Consider the following 24100-nt stretch of genomic DNA (forward strand, 5'->3'; position numbering starts at 1 on the left):
TATGTTGAGAAAATCTAAATTCTCTACTACATCGGATGTTTGTTGTAGATTAATTATCCAAAATGTCTTTATAGCTCCTTCACATATATAGTATCTTCATGAAACCCTTATATATAATGGAATTGATGAGTCTTTACAAATTTTTGCGCCAATAGAATTGATAACAAAAGGCAAAGCGCAAAACATGCTAATTCTAAGTATGAAAGTACCTAAAAGATGTAATAATAATAGTGGTGTTCATTAATTTCTAAATTATAAATGTTTTATATCAACAATATATATAAAAAGATATATTCAAAATAAAGAAGGACTAAATATATCACAGTTGATATGAAATAATCTTTAAAAAAAAACATTCAAACAAAATATATTATTGTAATGATTCGCCAAGTTCAATAATAAGCCTTGTCTTCTCTGCTGCATCTTTGGCTTTATTAATTTCCGCTTGAATTTTGGATTTCCATTTTGCAATTATTGTTTCTGGTTCTGTTTTCTTTACTTTTTCTTCAAGAGCATCTATTTCATTCAGGAGCTTTTGTAGGGCAGCATCGTCTTCAGGAATTTCGTCAAGTTTAAGCATTTCTTTGGAATGAATTAATTCTTTAATTTCTCTTGATGTTTCTGCAATCTGTTCTTCGTATTTGATCTTACTTAGACTAGATAATTTCATTTCGCTTTCCTTTGAGAGGAAATCTTTGTTCTTTGCTTCTAAAGCTTCATATTCTTCTTTTAATTTCTTATTTTCGTCTTCTATTTCTTGTATTTCTTTGTATTTGTCCTCAAGACGTTGTCTATCTTCTTTGAATTTTGATAATTGCTCTTCTAACTTTTCTTTTTCAATTAAAAGGTTTCTATGCGCTTTTTCTGCTTCTGCAGCTTCATGCATTTCAGATTCAAGCTTGGATTGATACTTTGCGAGAACATTTTTCTCGATTTCATCGTATTGTGTTTGTAATTCTTGACATTTTTGTTGGTATATGTCAATATGCTGTTGAACTTCCGAATTTTGCTCTTCTAATTGCTTTTGAAGTGCTTCAAAGTTAAATGGTGTAGTTTCATTTGTTTTACTTGTATCTCTGAACTTTTCGAACATTGTTTCTGCTTTGGATAGTTCTACATTGTCGTTGGGGAATTTTAATCTGTATAAAACATAAAGGAAAAATAAAGTTGTTTGATTATTTTTTCCTTCATCTTGAGAAAGATAGTTTGGAATCTCCTTTAAATAGCCTTGCTCTCTTATCATTGATAAAATAACAATGGAAATGAATGTTAAATTATCATTTTTTGTTGGATATAATTCTTGTGGAACTAAAGACTTAAAAACACTCATGAATTTCTCAGAGGAGCATGATGTGTTAATGTATGTTACTTCTGAACCAGATTTGGCGTATTTATTCAACCAGGCAAGCAAAGCAGTGTTTCTTTCTTCCATAAAATATAAAAAAATTAATCAAATGATCTTTCTATTGATGAACTAACTCAATGAGCCTATAAGTTGTCATCAGAGGGATCAAATATTTCGATTACATCACTTCATATATGATTTTAATTGATCAATATGGGTTTGATAATATCTAACTGTCTTGAATCAAACTCAGATAAGCCATAAACCTTTATATAGTGATCTTATAGTAATTAGTCCCTTATTTAATTATTATGAAAAGATAGAGTGTGTCCGTCGTCTAAAACTTGGAATATAAGCAAGTTAGGTCCCATATGGTACAGATGTACTAGTTTGAACGGAATCCTAACTTTGTATCTTGAGATATAAAAATTTTCAAAAAATAGACTAAGTTAGGTAAAACTGAGAAATATTTTAAAGAAAAAGGGAATAAAAAGAATTTTTATACATTTTTTTATTTATTTCTTAGCATATTTAATGGCATCTCTAATAATGGACTTAATAAGACGATTAGATGGTACAACAGCATTCATTTTAGGTGTTAGCTTTACGACACCATGCTCCAAGAAGTGATGAACAAGATGTTGGTTTGCAGGAGTAATTTTGACCATCTTAAGAGTTGTGAGTCTCTTTAAGAAGCTATAGCGATCACTTATTAGAGTCTTATTACCGTCTGCTCCCTGGTGAACAGTTTTTGCGATATTAAGAGAATTATAATTTGAAATTTGCTTCAAAGTCTCTTGATTTGATACCTTCTCGCGAATAAGGTCATGAACTGTGACAAACAGCTGACCATAACCTCCGAATTTGGAATAAAGATTGAAATATAATTTCTTTGGAAAAACTCTTTCCTGATTGACTAAAATAGTCTTGCCATCTTGTATATCGAACTCTTCAACATTTATTACCTTAAACCATGTTAAATCTTGATATACTTGTTGAGAATTCTTTGATAAAAGATTTGATTCTGTAACAACGCATGGAATTCTATAATTTCCTTGCTTAAAGTTGTTAATGAAGTAAACTAAGCCATCAGCTGCTTTTCTGGCTTTAGAGTTCTGTAGATTCATTAATTTAGAAGGTTCTATTATAAATAAGAAAGTTCCAAGGACTTCGGTTGTTCTATCAACTAATTCCATGAAGTTGAAGATTGAGGAGGAAGGATCTTGTTCAATATGACTAAGAATTGAAGCGCCGTAGTTTGCAATATTGATAAGCGACTTATCATTAAGATTTGCAGTATCTGGATGTGTAGGTGCCTTAATTGTCTTTAATTCAGGAATACTGTTGGCTAAAATTGTAAGATTTATTGGTCTTCCGTCGATATCTTCAAATCCTTTGATTAAGAAATCAAGGAAAATAGCTCCGATGTCCTTAACACTTGCTGTTTCTGATATGATTTCACAATCGAGAATTAAAGGTGTTTGTAGAGTTTTGTTTGTTAATTCTGCAAAACGATATAATCCACTTGATTTACCAATTCCTGGAGGTCCTGTTGCAATTAAAACATTAGCATGACCTGTAAATTTCGTAAAGTGTTTTAATTCTTTAAGATATTGCTTATTCCATACGTATGGAACTGGTAAATATGGCGAGCGCGGTGGTCTTCTTGGATAAAATATAACAAGAAGAATAATTAATACTAACAGAGTTAAGAAACCATACAAATAAGCCTTAATCGATCTACTTTGTTCAGAAGTAGCATGATTTGGTTCATTTGCATGGTTGGCTTCACCATCTTCTTGATGTTTAGCCTTTTCTTTTAGTAATTTTGAGGTTTCAGCCAGTTCTTTCTCTAAATGTTCTTCACTCATTTTTATTTTTTATTTTTATGATAAATTTGGCGATTGCAATAGTATCATCCAACAACATATTCTACAATGATAAATATAAAAAAATAAAACAATAAATGTCAAAAACAATTTACACGGCAAAAAAAATCTTAAAAAGGTGACAACTAGCTATAGATCTTCAAATTTGAAAAAATGATGGGATATCAGCAGCCACCAATGGCACCGCCATTAAATTATATAACACCAAAACCAGCCAAACCATTACCTCCATCTTCTATCCCACCACGTGGCTATAGGCATGCTAGAAAACCAATTCCGTTTCCTGGAGTGCCACAAGTACCTGATTCATTCAATTTTCCGATATTAAATGAAATGATGACATTCACAACAGCAGCACCACAATCAGAACATCACAGAATTCAAATGATGCCTAAAATGACGAAAGAATATAATTTACAACACCAAACAAACTCTCAAATATTCTTCCATGCAATCACTCATCCATCAAAAGAAATAACATTACCAGAACAGCCGAAAGTGGAAACAAGTACTGTTTTTGTTCCTCACACAGATCAGCCATTCATCCCAGAAGTTTCATACTTCTCAGTAAATGAATTAGAAAACCCGCCAGAAATACCTCAAGATCAAGAATCATATTAGAATACTTTGTTTTTAAATATAAAATTGTTTTGTTTTGTTCTATTACATCTTGTTTTTCAAACTAAGAATTAGACTGATAATCATCATGATTTTATATGATAAATTCAGGCAGAATTTATCATGAATTTTCATCTCATTTTTTTATGCTTGATTTAGTATTAGACATCCAAAATTCTTTGCAACTAAAAGATTTAAATTGATAGTGCTATTAAAAAATCATACGATTCTTTTTTATCGAATGATAATTTACATTAAATACTTTTAAAAGGAAGTATATTCATAACTGAGATATATAAAGTATATGTTTTTATTCTATAACTGTCTAAGTTTTCCATACAATTCGAATGCGCTCAAACTCAGTTCGTATTGGTTAGATGACTGTGCTGAAGCGTAGTTTTCGAGCATTACGAGCTTAATGAACCTTATTGGCTGTGTTTCTCCCTTTGGAAGAGAAAATGTGAGAATTGGATACTGAACATTCATTTCTGGGCACTTACTAACCTCGTGTACTGTTTCAAAGTTAACTCCATCCGCAGAAACTTCGATTCTCCACGATTTCGGTTGATGGAAACTGATTCTATTTGCAGGAGACGCGAGAGTGTAGGATTGAAGGTTCAGAAGATATCCACGTAGTTCTATCATGCACCATGCATTCTCTTTCGTGCATCTGTTGATTCCTAAATCAAAATTATCCCACCATGCTTTTTTAGTATCATCGTAATCGAAAATGTTGCCAATCTTCTTAATCTTTGTGCCACCACCAGTCGCTATAACAGCATCTGTGTAGTTTGGCCCTAGTTGATTTTTGATATAAGCAACAACTCCATTCAAACGGTATCCAGGCTCGTAAGAAAGGTCGATAAGTGATTCTTCTGAGTAGGCGTCTGCGAATTCTTTTTCGTTATTTGCCTTTTCCTTTAAATTAATTGGAATAAAATTGTTTTGACTGTAAAGAGCGCTTCCGTATGTACTGTATGGCTGTGTATTTGTCATTTGTGATGTTTCTGATTCTGGTTTTTGATTTGCATCGATATTTTTTTCATCAGATGGTTCCAAATTTTCATCTGGGTTAATTTCCATGATCAGTCTATCATCGAGTTCTTGCCAAACGAAAGGATCTATCGTATCTTTAGACAAAATTTCAATCAGATGCTTTATATGATGTCTACGAAGCCTAGAAAACAGTACATGACCAAATAATGGTATATATTGTCTTCCTTTAGTATTAACTAGGTTTTCTATCCACTCAAATAGCTCTGTTTCTGATGAAACTTTGAAGCCATCAATCTGAATAATCGTATTTAAGATTTCTACAGGGAGATTCATAACAGATTCTAGTCCGCTGAGTGTATCCCAGTTAACTGCTATAAATGTTGCTGGAATCTCGTAATCAACGCCATGGTCGTAATATTTTTGACAAAAACTAACAGCATTTTCGGAATTGATCTCGCAATTTGCTAATTTTCCAGCTCCATTAATTAAATACGGTATGTCTAATATCAAACCAATGTTGTAAAGTAAAATTAAGTTATCATCATTGATGTCTATTGTATGTCCATTAATAAAATCTATGAATAATGGAAAGTTGTTGTATGGGTCTTTCAGGTGTTCAAATGTATATGATGAAATTGATTTATCATTTAGAAATAATTGTTGAATTGTTCCGGAAATTGGCAAAATTTGGACTAAATGGCACGGATATGACACCCCACCAATGATAAACGTAAAATTGGGTGGAAATGGATAATATGCTAGTGATTCTAGTGATAATTTCCTTAGTTCAGGCGCAGTCATATAAATTTCTTTAGTTTACAAAATGAAAGATTTCATTAGGTTAGTTTACAACTATTCAATTTTTGACATCTAAAAGTGTACTTTCCTTATTCTAGAATTGATATTATTCTGATTAAACATATATCAATAAATACTTAGTGACTTAGTAAGTTTAATGTTATAGTATCTACATTGGAAAGAAAGAGTTTAATTTTTTGTGGATTCAAATTAGCCAATTTTAAAGAAACCACTGAGTAAAATGTGGATGTTAACCGCAGTTTAGTATTATATCAATAACAGTTTATTTCTATAATGAATAAAAATATGAATGAAGAATTAAATTCCATATGGAATGAATGGTTCGGTGCAGCCGCATTGAGGGCATGGTGGATTTTCTCTATCACGAGAATATCTCTCGAAACAGCGTTTGTGGATGATGCAAGAACATCTTGAGCATTTGAAGCCTGCAAGGAAGATATCGAAGCAGATTTGGCATTTTCTGGAGTTACTTTCTTCAGATTCGAGTGATTTCTGGCTGAATTTAGGTAGGAACTCTAATAAGCCTCTTGGGCCCATTCTAACATTGTCATTAACAATGTCTATGTATCCTAATGATTTTAATTGATTAAGACCATCTTGTGCAACACTTTGAGTGATATTATCTGGAGCGATGTCAAGAAGTTTTCCAACTGTAATAGGAGCATCATCATTGTTTTGTCCGTTAATAAGTAACTCAAGGAACTTATAATATAGCTGTACAATCTCAGCTCTGATTCCAAGACCTTCTTTTCCGTTTGGATCTTCATAGATTTGGCAAATACCAAAATATTCTTGGTCATCGTAGTCGGAGGTACATGCTCTAAGAATTAAGCCAATAGGATCAAGAGTTTTATTTGTTTGTGAGATAAATTGATCTTTTGTTGTATTTAAAGGAGCAATAATCTGCTCTAATTGTGGTCCTGTTAAATATGGCTTTGTCATGATTGTCTGGATAATTGTTTGTCGAAGATTAGACATAATTTGCTTTTCCTAAAAATATTGACGATTATTGTAAACTTTGCGAGGATATATTCTTGCTTTCTTCAAAATAGGCTATGTATTGAGTGTAACTGATTAAATGGTTATAAAAGAGCAAAACCACAAAAGGATCCAAGCTTCTGACATTGATTAAATAAGCTTATTTTGTAACTAAATATCATCCAATAAAATTATATAATAATGATTGTTGAGGAAGAAGTATATTAATGTGCATCATATTGTAATTATGTATTATTTAACTGAGTGCTTGAAAAACATATTTTATTTTGATGATTTTTTTGTATTGAAATTTATTAAAGTTTCATATGACAGAATTTTTAGTTTTCCATTAACAAATCTATCAATTTGTTTTTTATTATTGAAAACTGCGTAGAAATTGAGATATAAATTTATAAACGTCCACCAAAATCAAAGAATGTCATCTGGTCTCGAGAAGAAATCAATTCAAAAGACAGTTGCTTCATACTCGAGTTCAGTTGACACAAGTTCGTCATTGGAAGAAAATTCTCCAACAAAAGAAGCTTTAATTGACAAGATGCAAGTTAAATTCGGACAAATGCTTAAAGATAATCAAGAATTGTATACGATAAAGACACAAAACGAAAAATTGAAATCTATAATCGAGAATTTAGAAAAACAACTCGAATCAACGAAACAAGATCTTCAAACGGCATTAAACCAGAAAGAAGAAGAGAAAAATAGATATGAAGAGAGAATACTTCAACTGTCAGACCAAATTCATTTACTTGAAGCAAAAAATATCGAATTAACACAAGAAAATGAAAGATTAAAAGATACAATTCATACTGAAAGAGAATTCTCAATCTCAGAAATACAAAATCAGAAAACCAAGGCTCGAGATGATCTTTCAAGTCGTATTGCAATGAAAGATCAGCAAATTAATGAACTTAAATCAATTATTAAAGATTTATCGGATGATTCATCAAGTAGCAATAGCGCATTACAAGCCAAAATAGAAGAAACAAGAAAATTAAAGCGTATCCAATCAGATTTAGATACAAAATTACAAAATCAAAATAAAATTATTACAAATCTTACTGATGAGTTAAACAACACTAAAAAAGATAAAGAAGCACAAGAACAACAGGTTAAAGATACTCTTCAGCAACTCTCAGATCTTCAAAATCAATTTACAAAATCTCACGAAATAATCAAAGCTCAAAATGAAGAAAACAAGAAATTGAAGCAAAGCATTACTTCTCAAGAATCTGGAATTCAGAGAATAGCATCTCTTTTGCCTTCATCAAAAACATCAGATGATTGCGTTATTGCGATCAAACACATGATAGAAGAAAACCAACAGTTGCAAAATGATATGAATATTGCAACTCAACGACTCAAGAAAGCTGCTGATGTTATTCGCCAAAATCAGGAATTAATTACAGCTTTAAGTCAAGATATCGATGCTGAGCGCATGAAAAATATTCATCTCAAGAAAGTAATAGAAGATGGAGAATCTAAGAATGAAAGATTAATTAACCAAGTCAAAGCATATACACAAATTCGATCTGTTACTACATCACTTGAAGGCGCATTTCAAAAATTGTCTAAACAATTTGAATCATTCCAAGAAGAGCTTGGTCGTCCAAAGTTAACATTGAAGTCAATTATCAATACTGCTATTTTAGTTAGGAGATGGAATTACTTGATTGGAACCGATCAGTATTATGTTAGTGATCAAAGAAATTGGTGGTGGCTTGACTCATCTATGTATCATACTACATCAATTGATATAATTAAGAACTATATATCAAAGATAGCTGATGAAAAGAAAGCAGTTATCGATGAAAATGATCACTTAAAGGAATTATTGCGCAATACTATTAGTGGTATTGATGAAGCAGAAGCAGCCATTGTTAAAATGTCAAAAGAGAAAGAAGACCTCAATAATAAACTTAAGAAGTTCGAAGAAATGAGTGAATCATTGAATAGCCAACTGAATGGAATGAAATATATTGATGTCCTCAAATTATCAGATGATTTTAAGAATTCACAGATTGAAATTCAGAGTTTGAATAATAAGATCCAGAACTTAAATAAGAATATTGAAGAGATCAAAGCATCTAAAGCTGAATCAGAAAATAAAGCAAGCGCAGAAGTTGTTTCAAGGAAGAGGTATCAAAAAGAGAATGAGTATCTCCGCGCTCAGATAGAAGCATTATCCGCCAAAGTTATTGCATATGAAAAATGTGCAATCACGGCAGATAAGGAGATATTAGCTTTAGAAAGAGCAAATAATATTTATAAGAATTCTGCAAAGGATGCAGTCAGACAAGGATTCGTTGTTACAAAGCATAATCAAAAGTTAGCCAGTAGAGTTCAACGCCAAAGAAATGAAATCAGGCAGATGGAAAAAGAGAAGAAAGAACTTCAGGAAGCTGAAAAAGGTGATACTCCTCAGCAACCTCCTCAGCAAGCATAGTTATTGTTATTTTTGTATGTTTTAAACGTTATTATTTATTGTTTGAAAGAAAAAATCTTTATTTTGTTTAGTTCAAGGTGAATTCCTTCAATGATTTCAACTAAAATCAGCATGACTTAGTAGTACTTAACATTCTTTAAGTGGTATGATAAAATATGCATACAAGTTAAAAATATCAAAATATAAATCAATTTTTATTCAGTTTTTGGACATCTTTATACGTAGAACTAATTGGAATTAGTACAGATATTGCATTAAAATGATACTAATTCTTCTAAATTTGTGATGAAAATTTCAATTTTATCTTTTTTCTTTTAAATCATTTAAAAACTGTAGAGAAGAAGATATATCGCATTGGGTAAATCAGGAAATGATAGCGGACTAAGATTTAGTAAATAAAAATTCATAAATGCTTGATTATCTAAATAAAGTTTTGGTAACGATTGCAATCATGCGTTTGTTTGAGTCATTATCAAATCTATGATGTTCCTATCGAAAACTACTTGTTAACGATTTTGAAATTTATATTTTAAAAAAATTCGAATTTTAAATGCTGTTTGATACTTTCTTTGTTCTTTTAGATTACATTGTACTTACCAGACGAAGAATTTCCGCGTAATCATCTTTTGACAAAGGATACGAGGAAGAAGCAGAGATTTGAGAGTGAACTAATGATAACCTTTTAATGTAAACATCTAGTGATTTAATATGTAATTGTAGCTGCGTTATCTGACTGCATAGCTCTTGTTGTTTGTTTTTCTGTATCTCTTCTCTCTTTAGACATTGTCTTGATAAATCATCGCGTAACATAGTTTGGTTTTGAAGGATTTGTTTAAGCTGATTGATATCTTGCGTCATAAAAAATAATGTAAAGGTGTAATCCGGCCAAATAAAATATATCGTTTTTGAATTTTATCACTCTCAATTGGGATTTCACTATTTCTAGAGCAAGAAAAGACTCAATATTTTGGGCGCACCTAGTATAAGCGGAATGACGCCTGAGGTAACAGCACATATTCTCTCTTTTTACATGAAAATATTGATCACGAATCTTAAGTGTACACTTACGCCCATTTGACTTTTATTTAAAATCCTAACAACTGGTTTATAGCATCATTGAAAACTTATCTTAAGCATCAGAATTGAACATTATATTATAGGGTGCAAGTGCTTAATTAAAAAAATGTTGATTTTAAAATATTAAAACAAAACAATAATATATTTATTCTTCTTGTAGCTTGTTCACAACAATTGTGTGAATAAGGTAACAAAGGCTAGCTTTAGCCTCACTTTCTAATTCAGCTTCAGCGAAAAATTCTTCAAGTTCCATAATTGCTTCTGCAACATGTTTTGATCCATTAGACGTTAATCTTCTAAATCCGCTTAATATTGACATTTGTATATCTTCAGATTCAGAATCATACATATCTAAAAAGAAATCTAAAATCCCTTGATCAATAACATACTCAACTTGTTCTTCAGTTAAACGCCTCGTAAGTTGACTCAATGTTCTTACTGCATCTTTTTTGACCTTGAAGTTTGAATGGTTAATTAAATCGTACATTTTAACAACAAGCCATTCTTCTACTTGGAAATTCGGGTTTTCTTCAACATACATGAAATAATGACACAGAATTTTGTTCGCTTGGATTTGAATTTCTTCCGGATTTTCTTCTTCTGTCAAATCAAAGTAGAATTGAATATGGCTCTTAATATATGTAAAGAAAACTCCAATACCTATATATCCACACTTATTTCTCAATATTTTTTCAATTAAAGATAAAATGTCAAATCTGAATTTTTCTTCGATTTCTTCAATGAAAGTAAATATAATTTTAACTGAATTTGTATGAATAACACTATGCTGTATTTGTATCCTGTGGCTTCTGTTTTTTGCAAGAACAAATAATTCTTTGAGAAGTTGAACAGTTGGTGTTAGAATCTTTTTCTCTGATATCAATATTTCTAAAAGGTTAAGATATTGGTTGAGTTTTATCAAATAATCAGGATCATTTTCGTTATACCAAATACTTCCTAATTTTTGAACTAGTTGAACAAGCATTGTATGTTGCTCGCATAGTGGCATTTGTTCAATTATTCTAGTAAGCATATCTATATCAATATCATTGAAATGAGTAATTCCAAGGCAAAGTATTTTAGTTCCTGGTGATATCAAGATGCTAAAATGTTCGTCCATTTCATTAAGAACTTGTGATAGAAGTGAATTAAAAAATGAATATTGAATTATTTCTGGATATCTTTCTAAAGAGATGCCGAAGCAAATAAATGCATTATATAAAACGTTAATATCAGGACTACTTGTCAGTAAATCGAGTATTGTATAATAAAATTCATTTTCAACTGCGATTTCTGGAAATGGCATATCAAAATTACTAAGGATTTCAAATAGATTTTCGAGAATTGCAATTAGATTGCTTGCAAGCATATCACTAGGATCTTGGATATAGGATTCTGTACAACTTCGCAAATTCCCTATCAATTCCAACAGTTCTGAGTAATCTTCAAGAGGTTGATAGATTTTATGTTCGCTAATTGAAGTTTCTTCCCAAGGAGTAGTATCTTCATTAGTGTTTTTATAATTCATTCTAAAGCTTTTTTACTATATTTGTCTAATGAAAGATATTTAGATCAGCAAACATTCTATCCTATAAACTTTAGCACTGAGATAAGATTTTTTAAATCAAAATTAAATATGATCATCTGTTCCACGAAGAAAACTTGTTTCATTTCATGAATATAAATATATAAATAAATTATTTTTATCTCTAAAAAAATTATCAGATAAATAAAAATTACTTAGCAACTTGTGGACTGAAATGAGTATGGAAAATATGATTCTTCAAGTCTGCATTCTTTTCTTCGAGTATTCTGTAGCATTCAGCAGCTTCTTCGTTCTTCAATGCAGATAATTTGTTCATTTCGCCTTTCTTTCCATCGATGTTGTACAAAGCTTTTGCTCTTTCTGGGATTCTCTTTATTGGGAGCTTTGGATGTCCACCACCTGAAATGCAACCTCTTGGACAAGCCATGACTTCGATGAAATCGTAATCATCGAATTCACCACTTTCTAGGAGATCTTTTGCAGCTGCAATTCCTCCGCAGATGCCGATCTTGAATGTCCTGTCTCCTATTTGAACTTCAGCTGATCTCATCTCTTCAGAAATCTGTCTGAAATCAGGTGGAGAAACCAATGTTTGGCCCGTCAATTTTTCTGAAACATATCTCATTGTTGATTCCATGACACCGCCGGAAACACCAAAGATGTTACCGCCTCCTGATGATTCGCCCATCATTTTATCAAAGGCAGCTGTATGGTCACTGTCCAAAGTACTCCAATCGATATCAAATGTCTTGATCATTTGTCCGAATTCTCTTGCAGTGATAACAGCATCAACTTGGCCTTGTAATGGAGTTCTGATGATCTCATCTTTCTTGGCTGTGCACGGCATCATAGATACTAAGAAAATTTTTGAAGGATCAATGTTGTTGACATCGGCAAACACTGTTTTGATGGCTGCTGCACTCATCATGTGTGGAGATTTGGCGGTTGAAAGTTGTGGAATTAATTCAGGATGTTTTCTTTCAACAAAATTGACCCAGGATGGACAACATGATGTAAACATTGGAAGTTTCTCATTGTTCTGGATCTTATGAACCAATTCTGCACCTTCTTCGAGAACTGTAATATCGGCGCCATATGCGATGTCAAAAACATAGCGGAATCCCATCATTCTGGACGCTGCAATGATCTTGCCTGTACAGATTGTGCCTGGCTCATCTCCGAACATTTCGCCCATTGTAACACGAACTGAAGGGGCAAATTGCATTATCATGATGTAGCCTTTGGCAAGAGCTTGTATGACTTTTGGTATTGCTGGAGTTTCGTAGATAGCATTTGTTGGGCAGACATTTGCACATTGTCCGCATTGAATGCAATCAAAGTCTATGATTTGATGAGTGTCTTCTTGGATAGCGTCCATGGCTTGAATGTCGCTGCAAGCGCGTGTACATCTATCACATTGAATGCATAAACCTGGATCAAATGAGATTGAAGTTAATTTTTGTGGAGTCATGTTAACTTTACGTGCTGGTTTAAGATATGTATAGAGTTCTTCTATCTCTGGTGTCTTTGGCATCATTGTAACATCAGAGAAATTCTGCAAAGCATCTAAAGCTTTAGCTTTAATCTCTGGTGTTCCCGTTTCAATCTCCATCCCAGCTGCAATCTTATGTGAGCATGATAAAACAAAGTTATTTCCATTGATTTTGACAACACAAACGCCACAATGAGCAATTGGGGGCAAATCTGGATGATTACAAAGAGTTGGAATGTAAACACCATGTTTGTTGCATACTTGAAGAATGGTTTGACCCTTTTTCTCCTGGTATTCCTTGCCATCAATCTTGATGGAAAGCATTTTACAATTTTAAAAGAGCTACTGTTTATTTATTGTTAATATTGATCTAGAAAATAAAATTAGCAATGTGTGAATTTATAATGATCATGTTTCCACAAATTTGAATCAATTCAAAATCTATAAACCATTCAATTTTTACAATCTATTGAATTAATTGAAATTCAAAAATATCATTTCAAATATAATAGGCTTATAGAGGGCAGCTCGTATGATCAAACTTTAAGAGAATCTCATTGATCTATTGAGATATTCTATCCAATCATTATCAAAAATAAGTCATTGAGCATTATTTGTATAATATATACAGCCCAAATCTAGAATGTATAATGAATAATTGCGATTTCATTAATTTGTTTCTAAATATCAAATTCAATTATTCGCATTACCGAGTTTTACTCATATTTAAAACAAAAAATAAACATTTAATCGAACTTAAGGGCACCAACAAGCTTAGCTCGGTATCTAGTTGTTGTTGGTGAATTAGAATACCTTTCTTGGAAATTAATCGGAGATGTGAACATGTGTTGAGAGTTTGTCTCTCGGGAAAGTGGTTTTCTCATTTCTTTCATTGCTTTTTGAACATTTTGTCTGAAACATTGCATTGATCTTTGGCAGAGGGACTGATATCCAGGATCTATCATTGGGCGATATCCTCCTTCACACTGATCTTGGAAATTATTGTAAAATTCTCTATACCCACCTTCAAGAATGTAGACATTCGGATAGTAAATTGCTGGATGGCGTGATTTGTTTGCAAATCGATCCATTTCGCGGAAAATCTGTGCTATTGATGGCCCTCTATTGTGAGAAAACTCACAGTGAAAAACAAACACGGCTCGAGGCTCAGGATTATCGATAAATTTTTCTTTGAGTTGATCAGGAGATGACAAATTGAAGGCGTTTCTAATGTGTCCTCCATTAAATTCGTATTCAAATCTGCAGTCGATAATGTATAAATTGTCGAAATAATCGTCATATTTCCCTTCTAATGCGTAACTCAATATAAGTGGAGATATTCGAGGTATCGGACTGACAATGTTAAGAGTAGGTAAGATGAGACCACTTGATACAGCAAATGCCGGAGTTGAATTTGAAGATATAAGATTTGGACTTGGATGAATATCGGGAACTTCATCATCTTCATAGTCGAAATTAGGGCGTGGAATTCCAGCGAAGTCAATAGACTGGATCTCGCATGACATGCGTCGGTAGACGTGACGCATTTGCCCTTGTTTTTTCCTTTTGATCTCATTTTTTGTAAACGTACACAAAAAATGGCGATAATGTTAATCTAGTTTTATTATCATAATGGCATATGAATATGAAAAAATATTTTCTTGAAAAAATCCAAGTTTTATGGGATGTTGGAAAAATTTCACATTGATTAGAAAAAATAAAAAATCCAATATTGATAATAAAGAACTATTCACTTACAGCAGGCCAGTAATACTCCTGTTGATTCATAGAGCGTTTGAGAAATGGTTCTGCCATAGATTTACTGATAAAAATTACCAAACTTAATTTTTGACATTTTGACTATTTACATCAGAATTGACAAATTTTTTCAGAAAAATAATCGGATCTTAAAAATTTTGAATAAATCTATTGCTCAAAACATATTTTAATGTATTTCCATTTTTGTTAAAAACGTGACACCTAGTGGATCCCAAAATTTTTTGAATTATTTCGAAAAATGAAGAATCAAATTCACCAGAAATGGATGAGTTTCGTCAATAAATATAACTCAGTTCCACACACATCTACACTTATAAAGGATGGCAAGCTTACTCCAGAGGAATTCGTTGCTGCAGGCGATTGTTTAATTGCAAATTGCCCAGTATGGAGCTGGTGTTCTGCTCCAGAAGGTCATGAAGTTGATTATCTTCCAAAAGATAAGCAATATTTAATTAACAGAAGAGTTGTTTGCCAAAAGCGTGCAACTGATTTATCGAAAATGATGCAAGAAGAAGTTGACATTGGCGATGGTTGGTGTCAGGCTGGTGAAGCTGCAGCTCAAGCGGCTCTCGAAATTAATGATGACGAAGAAGCAGTTGATCTCGATGAAATTGATATTGATGAGATAGAGCCAGAAGTTCAAGAAGTCGATGTAATTGACTACAGAACATACGATATTTCAATTTGCTACGATAAATTCTATAATGTTGCCCATATTTTCTTATATGGTGTCAACAACGAAGGTGTCCCACTTACATTAGAACAAATGTATCAGGATATCAGCGCTGACTATGCTGATAAAACTGTTACCTATGAAAATCATCCATTTACAGCAACAAAGAACCTTTCTATTCATCCATGCCAACATGGTCACGTCATGGTTCGTCTTGTTGAGCGTCTTGATCACCCAGAGAAGTTCTGCGCACCAATGTACTATTTCATCTTCTTGAAGTTTATTCACACTGTTATCCCTACAATTGATATTAGTACACCAACCCTTGATTTCGAGGCTTAATTCGTACTAGTATAATTTGATTATTCTTTTGAAAATACTAAGTTTTTAAACAAAATATTTCGATTTTTTAAAAAAGAAAAAGAGATCTTTTCATTATTTCGTTATTTTATATCCTCTCGAATAGATTCATAATATACATTTTGATATTTTTGATTTCAATATTTTTAAAAATTTAATTTTCTCTTGTTCATGAAATTGGTAATCACTAAATGTTCAAATGCTTTATGTGAAATTGATTAAAGTAAGAGAGGAAATTTCTAAAAGAAAAATAATATTCGTTTTCAAAATATTTTGTAAAAATAATTTTAATATGTCAATTTACTCAAGTAAGCATCCATAAACAGTGGCATTTGCAGTGAAAGTTGGTCTTTCGACAGTGTAAGTAACATAGTTATCATGTTCCATATCCCAGAGACATGCAGAGCCCATGTAGAGGGCCTGGCCAATCTTCTCACTAATTGTAAGCTGAACGACAAATTTGAATCTGCTTTTAACATTTTCTGGGCACAATACGCCTGGTTGTTCGAGAGCATCCTTGAATTTTGTTGTAAGAGGACGGAGGAAGTTTGTAACATCTCCGAATGATTCGTATGTTGGGCCTTTAATGACATCTTTGCCTTTACCCTTATCTTCTGGAAATGTTTCTAACATGAGTTTCTCAATAACACGACGAACTGCAGTAACTGGGAATACTTGAGAGGGAAGAAGATATGTATTTTCTATTGGTGGGGCTGGTGGCTGCTCCTTTGAGTCTTTAGATGCCATTCTGAAAAATAACGGTATAAAAGTGACAATAAACATATTGATTGAAATGGAAAGATCTTTAAATCAATAAAAGTTATCCACATCTTTGAGAAATAGTAGGAAAAGCTTTAAACGGTTTACTTTTATTAAAGTTTTAGTTTATTTGCATTGTTCACTGAAATCACATGTTGACAATGGTTGGAATAGTACGTAGCAATTCATCTGATAAAATGTTATATAGCCTTTGATAGAAGGTCGGTTCCCACCTGGTTTAACATGAAATGTTACTTTAGAAAGTGAAAAGATTATAAAATTTTGGAAAATAACCCCCACCCCCTCATTGGAGTTGTAATTATCAATATATCACTCCATCAAAGCAGTTATCCCAATTGGAATACTAAGAGTGCATGAAGAATAAAAAATATTATTTTCAATTTTTTACATATTTCTCAATTTCTTCTTTCCGATACAAGATATAAATAATTTATTGACTAATAATGAATTTTATTTTTATGGTTAAAAATTTATCATTCCAAAAAAATTCTCCAAGTTTCGGTTTAATTGTGCAAGATTTATATATATATAAATATACAATTATTTTCAAGTGCACCAGAAATTGGTATACAACCATATTTATCTTTTGCATTGATATCAGCATCATGAGAAATAAGAAATTCGGCTATTTGTATAGAAAAATTTAAATCTATGTTATGAAGAGGAGTCATGTCATTTTCATCTTTTGTATTAACATCCTCATCATGTGAAATAAGAAGTTCGACTATTTTTTTACTATTATTTTTAACAGCACTGTGAAGAGGCGTTTTAACGTCCCTATCTTTTGCGATTTACATGCTAAATGTATCATATGTCTACCACAGAAATTAGTTCTCTCATGAAATTCATTGTTTCTGAGAATACGGATCATTCTAGAGTGGCAAACTGAAGTTATCGGTATTCTATATACTCAGAATATGATTCAGAAAAAGTTCAGAGTGAATTTTGCGTAAAGTTTGCCAATCTCAAAAGGGAAATTTAATTTTTCATGTTTTTGCATATTATACAATACAAATGGAATAACCTAAAAATTTTTCAACACAAAATTGGAAGTCAAAAAATTCTTTCAATCAAATGAGTGAAAAATATGAAGACTTCATTACAACTTATGAGGAGCTTTTTCATCTAAAATCAAATGAACCCATTATTGATACTTTAAACTTGATCAGGAACATATTAATTTCAAAGTATAAAAGATCGATTCATCAAATAATTGGATGCATTTTCCAGGCTATGCAAAGAAATCCACATTCAATAAGAAATTATGTTGAAATTCTCAACCTGCTGTCCAGTCTTTATCCAATATCTTTTCAATTCATAGAAGAGAAAACTAAAAATTTGAAAACATTCTTGAGTTGCAATAATAACAATGGTCAATGTCATTTCGAAAATAAAGTTATTCCTGTGTTACATGATGAAATTTATTCTATAATTTTTAATGATCAAATTGACGATTTCAGAAACTATATTGTAACAAACAATCTGCCTAGATATGTATTGGATCGTTTTTACAATGATATTTTCACTTTACTTGAAGCATGTGCTTACTATGGATCTGTAAATATATTTTATTTCCTTCTTTCAAATAATTCATGTGAAATAACAGGAAAATTTTTATCAAATGCGATAATTGGTGGAAATACTGACATCATCAATGAATGTTTAAAGATTCATAATCCGGATAGGATCTGCTTTTTAAATGCAATCAAATCACACAACAATAAATTCCTTGAATATATTTTTGAGAATGAATTAATAGATTTGGATCAACATGATTTGGAAATGATTGAAATAAATGAAATAATTTCTTCGCAAAATTTAAAAGCTGTATTTCTTCTATACCAGGCAAAATGGAATGTAATTCCATGGTGTTCTGCATTCCCTCAAACTATTGAAATATTCAAAACTGAAAACATTGATTTAAATATGCTTGACGATGATTGTAAGAATCTTCTTCATTATGCATCTTGCTACAATAACATTGATTTATGTGAATTTTTATTAAGTTCTTCACAAGCTTATCATAGGCCTGTTAATGCTTTTGATATAAAAAACCAGACAGCTCTCCATTATGCTGCATTAAATGATTCTGCAGAAGTTGCAAAAATTTTGATTTCAAATGGTGCATATATTAATAGAGTTAATAATGAGGCTCAATCCCCTCTTGATATTGCAAGAAAAATGGACTTTCATAATGTTATTAAAATACTTATTGAAAATGATGCAGATAAAAATACGCAGAAAAAACCCTCTAAGCATATTAAATTGATTATTCCAAACGTTAATTATATTTCATATACAGACCCCTTTAATTATTATAAGAAGAACTTTGCCAATAAAAATAAAAGGAAAACAGGTTTTCATGTAGCAGCTGAGTCAAATGATAGAATTGTTAAGGAAACTTCTTGAAAATAATGTAGATATTTATGAAAAAGATACTAATGGAAAAACAGCTCTTCACTATGCTGCTCAAAATAAGTGTAAGGAAGCTGTTGAAATTTTTATTCAATATGGCGCATATTTGAACTCTTGTGATATTTATAAGCAAACTGCTCTTCATTATGCAGTAGGGAGAAATTGTAAAGAAATTGTTGAACTTCTCGTTTCTAATGGTGCTGATATAAATGCAAAAAATGTTAATGGGCACACGGCTTTATATTATATTGTTAGTAATGATAGCAAAGAAATTGCAGAATATCTAATTGCCCATGGCATTTCAATCAACTCACAAGATTGTAATGGGAACACTGCACTACATTATGCAGTGCAAAGTTGCAACCGAGATATTGTTGATGTACTTTTGGAACATGGTGCATATGTTAATTTAAAAAATAATAATGGATGTTCTGCAATGTTTTATACAGGTGATAAAGAGATAATGAAACTTCTTATTACATATGGTGCATTCATGAATCTAAAAGATAACAAAGGATTGCTTCCCATTCATTATGCATTTTATTCTAACAATATTAAAGCAGTTAAAGGATTTATCAAGAATGGGGCAACTATCAATGAAGTCGATATATATGGGCAAACTTTACTTTTCTCTGCAGTATATCGAAATTTCTTTGATATGGTGAAACTTCTAATTAAAAACGGTATATCTATCAATGCTGAAGATAAAGAAGGACTGACTATTCTTGATTATGCAATATGTGAAGATTCAATGAATGAAATGGTAAGACTTCTTATAAGTTTTGATGCAATAGGAAGTTCAAATGGACGTTATCCGAACAAGTTACTATTTAATTGTTCTAATCGAAATTATAAATAAAGAAATATATATAGTAAAAATACAAATATATTTATCTAGTTCTTTATATTAAATTTTTAACAAAAAAAAAACAAAGATTCTAAAAGTCATCTGAATCAATATCAGATAAATCTGGAGTTTGTAAAGCAGCATAGAGAGTAGATGAGGATTGAGCTAGTTGTTCATTTTCGCAACTCATATAATCGATAATTAGACTCATTCCTCCTGAATCTTCAAGACTTTGGTTAATATCATTTATTATTTCTTCATTTTGAGTGTTAGCCATCTTCTCAAGTGTTTTCATTATCAAAATTTGAAGATTGAAATCATCAATGGCCATAGATTCTGCTAATTCGCAAATAATCTCAGGATTTACAAAATCAACTTCGCTGTTAGGAATTGAATAAAGAAATGCTGATACAAATCTGATACACTCTGTTTTTTCTTTAATTGATACAATGTTGGAAAGATTTTCAGAAATTAACTTATAAATATTGTTTTCGATTAAAAGATGTATACCTTTATCTCCAAAACTAAATATAATCTCGGTTAGAATGGAAACTGCTGCTGTTCTAATTTGGATATCTTCATTTGACAAAAAATTAAAAATAATTGAAAAATCAAAGTCAAAACCTTCTTTAGAGCATTTGATAACTCCTCTGAGAGTAATTAAACCATCAATTATGAGTTGATTTTCGTTTGTATTAATTTGATCGAGAATACTTGTAATAACTACGTCAAATCCAATTTTTGATAGTGAAACGGGCATAACAACAGAGATTCTAGTTATAAGAAATGATCGATCTGGAGATGGTTCTAAATTTGGTATAATTTCGGCAATTTTATTTGAAAAAAGTTCTGATGTTGGATAGTTAAATATTGATGAAACAAATAAGAAAGCTTCATGTAATATTTCTGGATTTGAATACTGATGTAAAAGTGATGAGGCAATATCAGCATATTTAAGAGTGTATAGTATGCATTGCTGATAATCTTGAGACTTACTTGATGCTAACTGATAAAATCGGAAAATTTTAATTTCAAATTCGTTGTCAAAGTCAGGAAATTGATTTCCAAGTGCTCCTATAATTGTTTTAATACTTTTCCCGCTAAAATCATGTGCATTTATGATTGTTTCAAGACATTGGAACGCCAAATTTCGAATTTGAGCTGGTGCTGAAGGAAAACTACTTTCTATTATCACATCTAATATACGAAATTCATCAAATGGTGGCGTGATTTTAAAATTCTTGGAATTGATTATTGTTAATAATTCATTAAAAAGAGAACCAGCAATGTTTTCATTGCTTTCTAATAAAGATTGTGAAAATACTTTATAAAACTGCATTGCTTCTCCTTCATTAAATACTCTGTGAGAATCATCATTCAACATTACTAGTAATGATAGACTGTCTGCCAATATAACACACACAATATATATATATAGTAAAACTCACATTCTAATTCTGAAGATTATCTGAAGCAATTGCGAAAAATTATTTATTGGAAATATATGTAATTTATTTTCTAAGCATTTAATCATTATAGCACCCTTTGATAATTCGTAACCTTCTAACAAAATAATTTGTAACCTTCTAATAAAAAAATGTCAAATTACTTTGACTCGAACCTACGGCCTTCTGACATTCTCTCAATTTTTTTAACATTTCTAAATTTACATCAAACAGTCAGTTCAAAAGTTGATATTTTCTGCCGATACAAGGTTATTTTAAACCAGTAAGTTGTATCGAATGGGCTTATTAAAATTTTTTACTATTAAAACAAGGATTTGTTGATTTTGTGTGGACTTGTCAGAAAGTGGTAATTGCACCCTTAACATTTAGATTCCACGTTTTTAAGGAGTGTGAATCCTTAGCAAATTTATCTTAGCCTTCAGAGGCTCTGAACAAATGATAACACGATGCAAAAACAGAAGAAAATGGAATCTACTTTTCATTAAAATTGAAATAATTTCAATTAATCATGCATATATATGGCACAAAACTTGGAAGCAATCGAGAGGTTTAAACTAGTGTTGGACCCCATAAAATAATAATGGTACAATTTTTATAGACCCCGCAGAAAATATTGGAACAATCAATCGCAATTTTATCAATTAGAAAAAGGAAGTTATGAGAAGTTTAAAAAAAAACATCAAAATGTAATAAATTTTAGTTATGAAATTAAATTTAGCCACCAACGAGATTAGGTGTAATGTGAATACTATCACCTGGCTGAACTTTGGATGATTCAATTGTGCTATCTGGGGCAAGTACTTGACCATTAAACAAAAGCATCTGGTTTTCAACTGGGTAACCTGTCTTCTCTTCAAGTTCTTCCATCAATTCGCGAATTGTCTCATCATCCCTGACTCGGATGTCGCTTGTTTCACCATTGACAAGGATGTAGCGAATAGTAAACTGTCCACACATGAAAATGATTTTTAAACAACTGATTTTCCAAAACAAATTTCATGTCACTTGAGAACAAGGAAAATTTTATAATTTTTACTTATTTAAGTTTGATAAATCAATTATGTTATCTAATACATATTTAAAAAAATTTGAATGGTTTCAAAATTCCAAAAAAAATGGAAGTAGTAGGATATGATGGGTTTTGTGACTTTTTTTGTAAACGTAAGAATTCATACAATATCGAGCGATTTTGTATCATTTTTTTTAACATATGAAGTAAAAAATGTATGATTCTTACGGTTTTTATTTTGTTTTTGAATAAATCAAGATTTAAAAAATGTTCAAAATTGTAAGACATTTACACTCAGCCCATACATAATGAAATAAAAAATAAAAATATATTTATAAAACCATTAAAAAATTAAAACTTAGTTATGTTTATTATTTTATTTTTTTATTTTGTATGAAATGAGTGTCAAGACTAACGACGTTAAAAAATTAGGATTCACAAACAGGGAAATAAAGGATATATTAGAGGAGGCGGGTTATGAGGTTGATAAATATTATTTAAGAAATTGTCAAAAATTCGCGGAGTTTTTAAATGAGTTTGATTATGATGGAAAAATGAATAAAGATGATGTTATAAATTTCTTATATCCCACATCTAAAAAAGAAGAAAAACCTAAAGAACCTGATGTTTTCCCTGAATATTATGAAGAACGAATTAAAGATGATGAATATTATAACGATGAGATTGAGAAATTGGAACAATTAAGAAATGAAATAGATGAAAGAATTAGTGAATTGAGAAATGCTGAGAATGAAGTAGAGGGTTTAATGAATATCCCAGCTTCAGAATCAGAAGTTCAAAAATCACATGAGGAAAGATATAAAAATTACTTTTTGGAATCTACTAAAAATTTATTAGATGGTGATATTGACGAAACACTTTCAGAAGAAGGTACTAAATTTATTCATAAACATAAGTTACAATTTATTGATAATGAAGAATACCCTTGTATCTTACTTTCACCCCCTCTCGATTCTGAAAAATTCAAAAAAGCACTGAAAAATGTAACATATGCAACTAATACGATTAAGAAAGAAGACCATGATATTTACACAAATTATTATTTAAATAAATGTACAGGTGTTGATAAAGTTTTTGATTTGTTAGATAAAATATCAAAAGAAACCATTGGAACATATAAAATTTTATGTGATTGCGGTTTCATTATTGAAGATACCAATAATGTTTCATATGAAAGAACAGCACCGAAGGAAGACGAAGTTGAAAGGTCTATACCATTCGTTATTAAGAACATAAAAGATATGAAAACGTATAAGCATTATATTTATTCATTTATTTCAGAAAAAATGGAAGCAACACATAAATCATCTTCTCATCATTTCATAGCTATTCATACATTCCTTTTCAAAGTTGTGAAATTAAATAAGACAGGAATTAGATTTAATGTATCAGGGTACACATTCTTGAGTAAATTAAAATGTATTCGTCACGTCGCAGATGATAAAAATTTATGTGTTCTTAATTCATTTTATGGGCTTTAAAAAATAAACTTTATTTTTATTTATTTTTTTAATTTTTTTTCTTAC

General features: G+C 31.0%; 16 protein-coding genes across 16 annotated transcripts, besides 2 other annotated features; 5 read left to right on the top strand and 11 right to left on the bottom strand.

The window, feature by feature from the left end:
• Positions 1–238: 238 nt before the first annotated feature.
• On the bottom strand, positions 239–1664 carry TVAGG3_1001500 (uncharacterized protein; the record flags this gene model as incomplete). Its single annotated transcript, XM_001328954.1, has 1 exon — positions 371–1432. The coding sequence occupies one exon, from the start codon at positions 1430–1432 to the stop codon at positions 371–373; it is 1062 nt and encodes a 353-aa protein (XP_001328989.1).
• Positions 1665–1797: 133 nt separating this feature from the next.
• On the bottom strand, positions 1798–3254 carry TVAGG3_1001510 (P-loop containing nucleoside triphosphate hydrolases family; the record flags this gene model as incomplete). The annotated part of the gene is made up of 1 exon (XM_001328953.1): positions 1861–3216. One exon carries the CDS (start codon positions 3214–3216, stop codon positions 1861–1863), a length of 1356 nt encoding a protein of 451 aa, XP_001328988.1.
• A 133-nt stretch (positions 3255–3387) lies between these two features.
• Positions 3388–3855, top strand: TVAGG3_1001520 (uncharacterized protein; the record flags this gene model as incomplete). The annotated part of the gene is made up of 1 exon (XM_001328952.1): positions 3388–3855. One exon carries the CDS (start codon positions 3388–3390, stop codon positions 3853–3855), a length of 468 nt encoding a protein of 155 aa, XP_001328987.1.
• Positions 3856–4138: 283 nt separating this feature from the next.
• Positions 4139–5650, bottom strand: TVAGG3_1001530 (protein ubiquitination; the record flags this gene model as incomplete). Its single annotated transcript, XM_001328951.1, has 1 exon — positions 4168–5649. One exon carries the CDS (start codon positions 5647–5649, stop codon positions 4168–4170), a length of 1482 nt encoding a protein of 493 aa, XP_001328986.1.
• A 239-nt stretch (positions 5651–5889) lies between these two features.
• Positions 5890–6766, bottom strand: TVAGG3_1001540 (postreplication repair; the record flags this gene model as incomplete). Its single annotated transcript, XM_001328950.1, has 1 exon — positions 5965–6645. One exon carries the CDS (start codon positions 6643–6645, stop codon positions 5965–5967), a length of 681 nt encoding a protein of 226 aa, XP_001328985.1.
• A 297-nt stretch (positions 6767–7063) lies between these two features.
• On the top strand, positions 7064–9197 carry TVAGG3_1001550 (uncharacterized protein; the record flags this gene model as incomplete). Its single annotated transcript, XM_001328949.1, has 1 exon — positions 7082–9109. One exon carries the CDS (start codon positions 7082–7084, stop codon positions 9107–9109), a length of 2028 nt encoding a protein of 675 aa, XP_001328984.1.
• Positions 9198–9269: 72 nt separating this feature from the next.
• Positions 9270–10197, bottom strand: TVAGG3_1001560 (uncharacterized protein; the record flags this gene model as incomplete). Its single annotated transcript, XM_001328948.1, has 1 exon — positions 9692–9967. The coding sequence occupies one exon, from the start codon at positions 9965–9967 to the stop codon at positions 9692–9694; it is 276 nt and encodes a 91-aa protein (XP_001328983.1).
• Positions 10198–10279: 82 nt separating this feature from the next.
• On the bottom strand, positions 10280–11714 carry TVAGG3_1001570 (importin alpha family; the record flags this gene model as incomplete). Its single annotated transcript, XM_001328947.1, has 1 exon — positions 10332–11714. The coding sequence occupies one exon, from the start codon at positions 11712–11714 to the stop codon at positions 10332–10334; it is 1383 nt and encodes a 460-aa protein (XP_001328982.1).
• A 181-nt stretch (positions 11715–11895) lies between these two features.
• TVAGG3_1001580 (iron-sulfur cluster assembly) lies at positions 11896–13550 on the bottom strand (the record flags this gene model as incomplete). The annotated part of the gene is made up of 1 exon (XM_001328946.1): positions 11923–13548. The coding sequence occupies one exon, from the start codon at positions 13546–13548 to the stop codon at positions 11923–11925; it is 1626 nt and encodes a 541-aa protein (XP_001328981.1).
• A 383-nt stretch (positions 13551–13933) lies between these two features.
• Positions 13934–14822, bottom strand: TVAGG3_1001590 (positive regulation of cell cycle G2/M phase transition; the record flags this gene model as incomplete). Its single annotated transcript, XM_001328945.2, has 1 exon — positions 13971–14771. The coding sequence occupies one exon, from the start codon at positions 14769–14771 to the stop codon at positions 13971–13973; it is 801 nt and encodes a 266-aa protein (XP_001328980.1).
• Positions 14823–15229: 407 nt separating this feature from the next.
• Positions 15230–16093, top strand: TVAGG3_1001600 (Atg8 ligase protein; the record flags this gene model as incomplete). The annotated part of the gene is made up of 1 exon (XM_001328944.2): positions 15242–16018. The coding sequence occupies one exon, from the start codon at positions 15242–15244 to the stop codon at positions 16016–16018; it is 777 nt and encodes a 258-aa protein (XP_001328979.1).
• A 225-nt stretch (positions 16094–16318) lies between these two features.
• Positions 16319–16793, bottom strand: TVAGG3_1001610 (TCTEX1 domain-containing protein 2 family; the record flags this gene model as incomplete). Its single annotated transcript, XM_001328943.2, has 1 exon — positions 16337–16783. The coding sequence occupies one exon, from the start codon at positions 16781–16783 to the stop codon at positions 16337–16339; it is 447 nt and encodes a 148-aa protein (XP_001328978.1).
• Positions 16794–19196: 2403 nt separating this feature from the next.
• On the top strand, positions 19197–20090 carry TVAGG3_1001620 (the record flags this gene model as incomplete). Its single annotated transcript, XM_001328942.1, has 1 exon — positions 19197–20090. The coding sequence occupies one exon, from the start codon at positions 19197–19199 to the stop codon at positions 20088–20090; it is 894 nt and encodes a 297-aa protein (XP_001328977.1).
• Positions 20091–20133: 43 nt separating this feature from the next.
• On the bottom strand, positions 20134–21471 carry TVAGG3_1001630 (armadillo (ARM) repeat-containing protein family; the record flags this gene model as incomplete). Its single annotated transcript, XM_001328941.1, has 1 exon — positions 20170–21462. One exon carries the CDS (start codon positions 21460–21462, stop codon positions 20170–20172), a length of 1293 nt encoding a protein of 430 aa, XP_001328976.1.
• Positions 21472–21878: 407 nt separating this feature from the next.
• Positions 21879–21906: a mobile genetic element.
• A 352-nt stretch (positions 21907–22258) lies between these two features.
• TVAGG3_1001650 (ubiquitin-like family) lies at positions 22259–22501 on the bottom strand (the record flags this gene model as incomplete). Its single annotated transcript, XM_001328940.1, has 1 exon — positions 22259–22501. The coding sequence occupies one exon, from the start codon at positions 22499–22501 to the stop codon at positions 22259–22261; it is 243 nt and encodes an 80-aa protein (XP_001328975.1).
• Positions 22502–22900: 399 nt separating this feature from the next.
• Positions 22901–24100: part of a mobile genetic element that runs on past the window's edge.
• TVAGG3_1001670 (uncharacterized protein) lies at positions 22952–24055 on the top strand (the record flags this gene model as incomplete). The annotated part of the gene is made up of 1 exon (XM_051254312.1): positions 22952–24055. The coding sequence occupies one exon, from the start codon at positions 22952–22954 to the stop codon at positions 24053–24055; it is 1104 nt and encodes a 367-aa protein (XP_051079886.1).

This window comes from Trichomonas vaginalis, chromosome I, assembly GCF_026262505.1.
Source record: "Trichomonas vaginalis G3 chromosome I, whole genome shotgun sequence".
NCBI classification, from domain to species: Eukaryota; Parabasalia; order Trichomonadida; family Trichomonadidae; genus Trichomonas; species Trichomonas vaginalis.